General features: G+C 30.3%; 1 protein-coding gene across 1 annotated transcript; it reads left to right on the top strand.

Moving 5' to 3' along the window:
• Positions 1-4,525: 4,525 nt before the first annotated feature.
• On the top strand, positions 4,526-7,106 carry LOC117783926 (tryptophan 2,3-dioxygenase). Its single transcript, XM_034621500.1, has 6 exons — positions 4,526-4,655; positions 4,720-4,880; positions 4,958-5,091; positions 6,041-6,650; positions 6,722-6,815; positions 6,898-7,106. The coding sequence occupies exons 1-6, from the start codon at positions 4,630-4,632 to the stop codon at positions 7,013-7,015; spliced, it is 1,143 nt and encodes a 380-aa protein (XP_034477391.1). The 5' UTR covers positions 4,526-4,629; the 3' UTR covers positions 7,016-7,106.
• Positions 7,107-10,637: the final 3,531 nt, after the last annotated feature.

The raw sequence follows: 10,637 nt of genomic DNA, 5'->3' as shown, positions 1-10,637 counted from the left end.
AACAACACTATAAATTTACAAATAAATATATATATATATATTTAAAAATACTCGTAAAAAAAAATTAAATTAATTATATGATAAATATGAATGGAAAGTAGACGGAAAATCGTTTTCAATTCGAATTCGAAGTTCGTGTTGATTTTATAAGTTAGTTTTTCGAATATCGAATGTCGCATCAACCAAAATAGTAAACCAAATTAATTAAGTATATGAATTTATTTATTACATGCTGGGTGCTACACATGCAACAAAACAAAAAAAAACTCAAAAAAAATACAAAAACAAAAGTTAGACAAAGAAAATTGAAGTGAAAACTCAAATGTTGAAATTATACATTATTTGAAAATACCCTGTACTTGGGGAATGTGCAAGAAATGTTGATATAAAATATAAAAAAAAGAATTTACTGATTATGAATTTTAATACTCATTCATGTCTGTCTACTCTAATTAAATTATATTTATTAATTTAAAATGAGAATTTAACTTTTCACTTGTCAACTTTAAAGAAAAAAAAAAACATAGAATTAATATGAGTTTTAAAAAAGCACAGTTTCCTTTAATTACAGGGTAGCTGCTAGTCGTTCATCTACGATTAAAGTAAACTTGATTGTTTTCTTAACGCTTTTGATTTCGCTTAGTTGTTTCGCTTTATCAAAACGTGTTTGCTCAATGAAAATTGCATTTGATTTTAATTAAAAATATACATAAATTAAATTATATAAATACACATATTTAAATTATCATGCTATATATATGTATACACTTATATTATATATATATATATGTATTTAGTGCAATTTGTTGCTACAGTGAAACTTTCTCACATCCATTTCGACTCGAAACTAGAACAAAAAATCAAAAGCAAACCAAAAATGAAAAAAAAAAACACAAAATATATATTAAAAATTGTCTTTCTTTTAAATCTCAAGGTAGTGAAATATGATATATGAAAGAACTTATTTAATAGAGCTATACTTAAGCTAATTATTATTATAATTTATGTGTATGCCTTTCCCCCAAATATTTTTTTTATTGTATTAAATATATATATAAATATGTGTATTCATTTTTTTATTATTATATATAATATGCAATTTATTATTTGTATGCCTTTGCAGTGGGTGCTTCCAAGTTTCAATTTCGCTACAATTTTAAAAGTAAATTGTGAAGCATACTTTGAGGTGCGCCTGAAAAGTGAACTTTAAAAATGTTTTAAAAATGTTAAAATTTAAATTATTCATTAGCACTGCTGCAAGGGTATTTAAACTTCGGCGATGCCGACTATAGCGCTTCCTCTTTATTTGGTTTGTCTCAAATCGACTTTTATTTGATAGAACTTTCATTCGCTACATTTAATATGCGCGTATTGGGTGTGAAAGGGTTTACTGGAATGTCCCCTTGGATCACTAAATATGAGAGCGTATTTATTTTGTGAGCTGCAGTTTGTTTGGGTTTCATAAATACATACGTATGCACATGTATGCATGTATGTGTCTGTGCATACGGTCTATGTATACGTATCTATTGTATCATTCTTAAATTTAAACAAAAGAAAAACTAACAAAAAATCATCTACTTCTAAGTAACAGTGCCAAAGTTGCACCAAAAAGCTTGTTAGAAAAACTTGAACTTGAAACAGGTAAAAGAGAATCTAAAGTAAATACACAAATAAAAAAACAAAACAAAAATATAAATGAAAATGAAAAGTAACACAAATAAAATTGTGCATACAATACTATATAAGTATATACAATACAATAACAGGTCTGTTCCGCATTGCAAATTCGCCACAATTTCGCTAATGCGTTTTGCTGGCGAAAATGAAAGCCGGAATCTGTCTATCTATATATATAAATATATATGAGAAACATAACGAACGAATATTAAGCAAATATTATTTTTTAAATTTCAAAACAAAAAACTACAACAAATATTGCGTTCAAGTCTATAATAAATTTATGAAAATATGAAAAAAGAAATATTAAAAAAATATATATATAAATTATGTTTAAATTGCAATAAACAAAGACAAAGACAACGCATAACATAGCAAGTGAGCCAGAGCGAGTTAGTTAGTGCTACAGTTAGATCTATAGATTATAGAGAGCCAGGGCGCAAAACGAACTTAGTCATACTATTATACATATACCATAAACATACAAACATATATACCAAACGAAATATATATACAGATATACATGTATTGGCTATGCACATGTATGTGTAGTTTTTAAATGGAAAATAACGATAAAAACTCAAAGTGAAAGTGAAAAAAAGAAAAAACCAAAGCGCACTTTTAGGCGCCACATTGAAAAAAAAAACAATTTCCGAACAACAACACACGAAAAAGTATAAATTAAAGAATTGATAAAGCAGCGCGATTTGCATAATTAATAACAAAAATTATATATAATATATATATATATATATATATATATATATATATTCAAGCATATATATATGATATATATTAGATGTTTATGTAATACATAAAAATGCTAAAAGAAAAAAAAAACAAAAAAACAACGTAACGCAAAGAATTTCACAAAACAGCAAAAAATGAAAAGAAAATTTTGTGTTTTTCTTTAACTATTTTTTTTGTTTGTTAGATTTCTCTGGGTTGATAATATCAGCTATAACTAATTTTTTTCTATGCAAAATGTAGTTGACAAATTATATAAAATATATATATATATATACATGCATATATATACATATGTAAACAAATAATTATATATATATATACACTAATCTATTGAATGGTTATGATGATGATAATTTATGATTTTTTTGTGGCATGCAACAACACACAAAATGTGAAAAAAATGTGTATTCATTAATTAAATAAGACGAATAAATAAAAAGTAAAATGAACAACAAAAAAATAAATATATATATAGTACTTATACACACAATTAGTGTATATGACAGAGGCAACAAACAACAACTATAGAACAACAACAAAAAAAACATAAAGAAGATGCAGACGAAGCAACAGCAAAGTAACATAAAGTAAACAAGTTATATAACAGATTTAAAAATATGACTGAGCCAATGACTCAAAAATAAATTTTAAACAAAAACAATTATATGAAAAAGGTAAAAAAAAAAAAAACAACAAAAAAAAACTAAAGCTTCATGTTTTCTATAAAATTTCTATTGGGGGGCGTGGCATGGCGTCACTTAATCCCTTCGTTGAGCCACAACAATTGATAAGACCATCGAATGGAAAGAAAATAAAAACACTTGACGTCTTGACATCAGTTGCCTGATAACGGCAAACAAATCTCAAATCATCTCGTGCTTAAAATTGTGAAGCAATCTCATTGACTAGTCGCTTGGAACTGACAACTTGCTGCCAGTGCTGCCAATTCAGTTGTTTTTCCGCCATCATAGCGGAGTATTCAAATTAGTTTAGCTGGATTTCTTACATACAAAGTTTCCGTTTTTTTTGTTAAGAAAGAAGCTACAGAAAAATTGCAGCAAATGATTTTAGAAACTATTTCAGATCTCCAAAAAGTAAGTTGAAAATTTTTATCAACACAAAATTTGTTTTTCTTGGTCCATAAAGTTAGCTTTAAACGAAATTTTTTCAAATTTTTTAGCTTATTAGCATTGTAAAAAAAATAAACTTTTCTGTAAAAGTGAAAGAAATTATTTTTCAAAAAATTGCAGCTCTCTAAACAGTAAGTTAAATATATCGAATTGCTAACAGTGCTGCCCATTGAGCTATTTTTATAGACAAAAAGGAGATTGCTAAAAGGATTGCTATTTTTGGTTTATAAAGTTTGTCTCATACGATATTTTTTCAAATTTTTTAGTTTATTTTCTTTGTTAAAAAATTAACTTTTGTGTAAAATTTAAAGAAAATAATTTTCAAAAAATTTCAGCTCTCTTAAAAGTAAGTTAATAAATCCAAGGCTTTTTCTAAATATTTTTCCATTTTGCTAATAAATTTTTTTTTTTAATGAAAATTTATCAAGCTTAACAGCTTAATTTCTTTTTTAAAAAATAAAGTTCTCTGCAAAAATTAAGTACTTTCCAAAAATTTCAGCTCTCTAAAAATTAATTTAAAAAATCCAAAGCTTTTTTCTAAAAGTTTTTTCTTTTATTCGGTCATAAACTTGTTTTTAAAAAGAAAATTCGTCAAGTTTTACAGCTTGTTTTCTTTTTTAAAAAAGTAAGTACTTAAATAAAGTACTTTTCAAAAATTGCAGCTCTCTAAATAGTAAGTATAAAACCATCTTTAAAGTAAGTAGCGCTAAAATAATTAACATTTTCAATAAGTTGCTTAGAAATTGATTAACCAAAGCCAAACTAATTAGCTGATTTTAGAGTGTTATGGGACAATTTTAATTAAAATTCAATAAACTTTTCTTAGCCAACAATAACTTAATAAATAGTTAAGCACAACTGCAGTTATAAAGCTTTAAAGCTAAATCGCTATTCAAATTGAACTTTCTAAAGAAAACTAGCTGTTTTTTTTTGGCAGCTGGCAACACTGTTTTGTGTTGGGTGTAGGACTGTGACGGGTGTACGGCTCGAAGCAACGACTGACGGTTCAGTCTGCCACTTGACGTGCTTCGAGTCGCAACACAAATACAATCACAATAAATAGAAAAACATGAGCTGCCCTTATGCTAGCAATTGGTAAGACAATCTCCACTATGGAATCCCTTAAATTTCTCTAAATTGATTTATATGTAATCAATAGCAATGATCATGATGAATCAGCTTTACCATTGACCACTGAGGTGGGCAAAATCTATGGCGAGTATCTGATGCTGGACAAGTTGTTGGATGCACAGTGTATGCTCTCCAAGGAGGACAAGAGACCCGTTCACGATGAGCATCTCTTTATTATAACGCATCAGGGTATGATCTCTCTTTCTCTCTCTCTTTATAGTTTACTATTGCTTTCTTTATCTATTTGTTTTTCCGTCTCGTTTTAGCTTATGAGCTGTGGTTCAAACAAATCATCTTTGAATTCGACTCCATACGCGACATGCTCAATCCGGAGGTCATCGATGAGACCAAAACCCTGGAAATTGTCAAGCGATTGAATCGCGTTGTCCTTATACTAAAGGTAAACATTTCCGATCTCAAATATCCAAATCTTTCTCAGTTTTTAAGTGATCTTTGTCTATAGAAATTGACCCCCTATAAAGCTTCAAATGGTGAGCAAAGATCACTTGGTAAATATCATTTCATTTAAAGAACGATCTTGCATTGATCTTGAACTTTTTCTGCAGACTCAAATAACAAAATCTTTCTCAGTTTTTAAGTGATCTTTTTTTATTGAAATTGAAGCCTTAAAGAGCTTCAACTAGTGAACAAAGATCACTTGGTAAATATCATTTCATTTAAGCAACGATCTCGCATTGATCTTGAACTTTTTCTACAGACTCAAACTTTCGAATCAATTTTTCACTTATTTTTAATCTTGATCTGAAGAAAAAAAAAGTTAAAATGATTGATCTACGAAATGATCTTCCACTAACTTTTCTTCCTCTCTCCTAACAGAGCCAAAATGATCTTGAGAATATCCACATAATAATATTTCAAGCTCGCTTTTTAAAAGACTCAAAATGATCTCGAGAAGAGCTTTCTGAAAGATTGAACTACATAGTGATCTTGCATTTATAACGCTTTTATAATTGATTTATTTTAAAAAATCTGTATGATCAACCATAATGATTCTACAGTGACTCTACACTGATGAACCATAATTGATCAATAAATGATCTTGAAGACAGAAAGTCTTCTACCTGATCCTGAACTAATTTCTTGACTTACACGAAACGATCGTCTAATTGATCTTTTTAAGATTTTTTGGAACGTTTAAACTGAAGATCGCGTACTGATCTACTAGTGAACAGTGAGAGATCTACCTAATGATCTCTTCCAGATCTCAGGTTCATTTTTCTAATCCCACAATATTTTATAACTTCTTTAAAATGATCACTTAAAGATCTTAAGTTGTATAATATAACTAATTCTTATTCCACAACATTTTTCTTTACATCTCTTCTCAGTTGCTGGTGGATCAGGTGCCCATATTGGAGACAATGACACCGCTGGACTTTATGGACTTTCGCAAGTACCTGGCGCCTGCATCGGGCTTTCAATCGCTGCAGTTTCGCCTAATGGAGAATAAACTGGGTGTGCTCACCGATCAGCGTGTGAAGTACAATCAAAAGTACACGGATGTCTTTGGCAACGATGCACAAGCTCTCAATGCGATACGCAGCTCGGAGGATGAGCCATCGTTGCTGGAGCTGGTGCAGAGATGGTTGGAGCGTACGCCGGGATTAGAGGAGGATGGTTTCAATTTTTGGGCGAAATTTCAACAGAGTGTCGATCAGTTTTTGGCCGCACAAGTGCAGAGTGCTCTCTTGGAGCCCGTTGAGCGGGCCAAGAACTATAGGCTCATGGATATTGAGAAGCGTCGTGAGGTTTATCGCTCCATTTTCGATCCAGCCGTACACGAGGCGATGGTCAAGCGCGGTGATCGTCGGTTCAGCCATGGAGCTCTACAGGGCGCCATCATGATCACCTTCTATCGCGATGAGCCTCGTTTCAGTCAGCCTCATCAGCTGCTCACTTTGCTCATGGACATTGACTCGCTGATCACCAAGTGGCGCTGTAAGTTACCTCTCTCATCTCTTTACTCCCTTCGCCTTCTCATAATTGATTGACACTTTACTTTCACTTAGATAATCATGTGATCATGGTGCAACGCATGATCGGTTCACAGCAACTGGGAACTGGCGGCTCTTCCGGCTATCAATATCTACGCTCTACACTCAGGTGCGTCACTTTAAACCGCCTGTCACCCGATCGATCGTTGATCTTCATCTCTTTCTTTCTCTGTCTTTCTTCTCGCTTTCAGTGATCGCTATAAAGTATTTCTCGATCTGTTCAATCTGTCAACGTTTTTGATACCTCGCGAGGCCATTCCCCCCTTGGACGAGTCTATACGTAGCAAGCTGATTCACAAAAGCACCTGAGAATCAGATCTTCTGCAGATTTGGAGTTCTGAAGATCAATAGAAAAATTTTTTAGCTTAAATTTCAGTCGAATAAAACAAATTAAAACTAATCTCGGGGAGTTTTGCTTTGGCACATGTCAAAATATTATTTTGCTTCTGTACAATACCCTGTAAATTTGTGGTGATCATGTATAAGACAAGCGCGATCATTTAAAAGCTTTTTTATAAAGTATATAAAGAATATATTTGTTGATTTTAAACCAGTTTACAGGGTATCTGTTAGTTAAACATTATTCTTTAAGTTAAAATAATAATAATACGAAAAGAATATTGCATTTTGTTAAGAAGCCCAAATGTATGTTACAAGATTTATTTGTTTAAGAAGTTCAACTCGAGAAGTTATGAAATATAAAATTTTTCTCTTGCAGATTTCTCAGCATTACCAGATTATTGTTTAGTCTAGGTATAGGTATTATATGATTTGAAACTGGCGTCATCTGAATTTAACATTCATGGAATAAACTGAAATCATTTAAATGATTACAAAAAAAATTAAAGAATACTATTTTATATATCTCTAAAAAGTATGCTGCATTGATATTAAAGTTAGTTAAGGAACTTTTCTTATTTTTAAGTAATTATTAAATTGCAAAAGTTCCAAGCTGATCTTAAGTGGAAAAAACCCAGTTTACGGCTTAAATTTTAAATATTCCGAAAATTTTAATAATAACTAAGAAGAACTGAGGAAAGAAACAAAATATAAATTACCGCTTAACGTTTTCTCAAAGTCGAAGTATATTTGAAAAATTTATGATATTATTGGATTTGAAATAAATCTTTATACATTTTACCCTACAATATCTGTCCTTTAGTTAATTGAGACATTTTTAAAACGCTTCTTAATCAGCAACTTTTAAAGAAGATGAAAATATGTATATAGTTATTTTTTTCGATTGTGGGTTTTTTTAAAAGTAGCTGCTAAAAACAAGCGAAAGTAATTAAAAATATGCTTTGGGGTTAATGTTTGCATGGTTTATTTGATTAAGTGATCATAGGAAATTGCTCTATATGTATGTATATTATCTATGTATTCGTATGCGATTGTCTTACCTAACGGATGTGTATATTGTCTTATGTGAAATAGAAATATATATAAATATTAATAGGTAACCTTTCCCAATGGCCTTTTTCGTATATACAATTGATAAGCGTTCCCCAGTTTCCAGTTTCGTTTCATTAGAAATGAGCTCAAAGCAAACAACATCTATAAAAATTCATCTAAGTGCGGCAACAATAACAATAACAACAAAAAATAGCAACAATTTATAATTGTGAGTACTTGAAATTAATGAAATTCAGGTCGCTCTAAAGTGAGATAGAGAGCGACACATAAATAAAGAGAGAGAGAGAGGAGAGAGAAATTAACATTTTTCAAGGGCTCAAAGCCTTAAACTAAATTTTATGAATTTTATATAAGTCATAAAAACCTATACAAATTAAATCATAAAAGTTTAAATTCTATTTTCGTTTTTCTTCTTTCATTTTGCAACTAAATACAAATTTCCCTCGCTTGCAATTAAAGCGCATAATGAATAAAAAAAGCTGAACATAATTGCGGCACAACCCTTTCAACTTATGTACCACCCTCAATCCACAGCCCACAGCCCACGATCCACGATCCACCATCCTCTGCAGTTGGTCCACTGGCAAGTTCAAATGAATTTAGACAATGAGAAAACATTCAACTGCAACGACTGCTGAGTGCGCTACAAGAAATCATTAGAATTAAATTCTCTACAGGTTAGATTTATTAGAAATTGTAGGGTAGTACAGTTGCTTCCAGAGAGTATAGAGATCTACATTGTCTTATCGCAGGGTATTTACATGTAGAAACGAGTTATGCTGTTTATAGATTCATTTTGTATTTGCATATATGTAAATAGTTAAGAGGAAAAATAAACTGAATTCATATTCTAGAGTCTAGAGTCTAGATAATATGTTAATACCTTAAATCTTTTGCGACCTCAAAACTATTTATTTCCTTTAATTTTAATTTAATTTTTTAATTAAATAATACTTTAGCCTATTTAAATTGTACTAAAAGTTACTAATAGAGAAATATCTTTTTATTTTATTTATTTATTCAACGTTGGTTTATACCAGTCAGAACAAATTCTTAAGCATTAACTTTTAAATTGGAAAACAAGCTTACAGATTAATAATTAAAAATGCTACACAATTTGTATTTCAAAAGGTCAAAAGTTTTGTAGAAACTTACACTTCTAGGGCATTCAAAAATTAAATACTTTTTATTAATTTTGACTCAAAATTTATCAAAAAATGTTTGTACTCAAATTTTTAAACGCTTAGTTTAACATTTTTCGAATATGTCCGTATACCGTATATAATATAAGGAAGTGAAAGGTCAAAAAACATCACCAAGTTTTATTAACAATTGTAAGTACAATCATTTTAAAGTTTATTTAAAGATCAAAGCTGGGTTGAAAGTGCGATAAAGAGTGCGAGAGAGAGAGAGGAATACAAACAGCTGCTTGAAGTACAGTCAACTTTAGCTTTAGATCAAAATCAGAGCAGGCAACAAGACAGATCGAGCTAAAAAACGAGAAAATCAAAAAAATTAAAGAGAGCGACAGGACAGCAAAAAAAAAATCATAAAATTAAAAAGTAATGTGAGAAAAAAATAAAAAAAAATGTGCTTAAATAAAAGGTTAAACTTAAGGAGAAAAACATTTTAATGGTTGTACATTTTATCTTTATTTTATAAAGAAGTATTAAAGAAGCTAGCTAGATACACTAAGCAGTAACCTATAGAGAACTTATTATATTGAGTTCAAGGTAAAACTTACTATGACCTGAAGAAAAAGAAAGGTCCGTTTTTCTAGAAGTATATACTTTATAGTTTTAAATTGGTTTTTCTTATCATTTGAGTTTTAAATTTAAATTTAAAACTTTTTTATAATTTTTTTATTAGGAGTAGTTACAACCAAGGCTGCAAACCGGTTCTAAACTGAGCCTCGTAGAACCGGTTCGGTTCGGGTTTTTAAGCAGCTTGCTTGAAATTATTTACTTTGCGAACCCGAACCGCTTTCTAAAGTGAAGGTTCGGTTCGAAAAAAAAAAAATTATGACATAAATTTTATGGCTTTCTTATATTACGCAATTATTTGAGAATACGGATTACAATGGGTCATATTTTAATTTTCCAATAAATTTAAATTATAATCAAAATTTGATATCTTTTATAAAAATATTTAATTAGTTCAAAATGTACAGAAAAATGCATAAAAATACAAATATTTTTTTGTATGAAATTGAAGCAAGGTTCGAACCCAGGGGGCATGGTTCGAACCTTTAACAAAGTTTTAAAGGTTTGCAGCCTTGCTTACAACATACAAGCCACAACTGATATGCTTTTTGATTGTACCGCAGCGATCAGCGGTCTAAACCTACGCTAAATGCTGTTCCGACGACATTAGCTCATTAATAAAAAAATAAAAAAATAAAGAGAGTTAAAGGCGGATGCCTGTCGTTGTCGTTGTTGTTGTTGTCGTTAACTGTGGAATTGCCGCTGTCTCTGTCTCTGGAAACAGCTCTGAGTTTTGAGGTCTGATTCTCAGTCGT

Source organism: Drosophila innubila, chromosome X (assembly GCF_004354385.1).
Source record: "Drosophila innubila isolate TH190305 chromosome X, UK_Dinn_1.0, whole genome shotgun sequence".
NCBI classification, from domain to species: domain Eukaryota; kingdom Metazoa; phylum Arthropoda; class Insecta; order Diptera; family Drosophilidae; genus Drosophila; species Drosophila innubila.
This window is presented reverse-complemented; position numbering and strand designations above follow the sequence as displayed.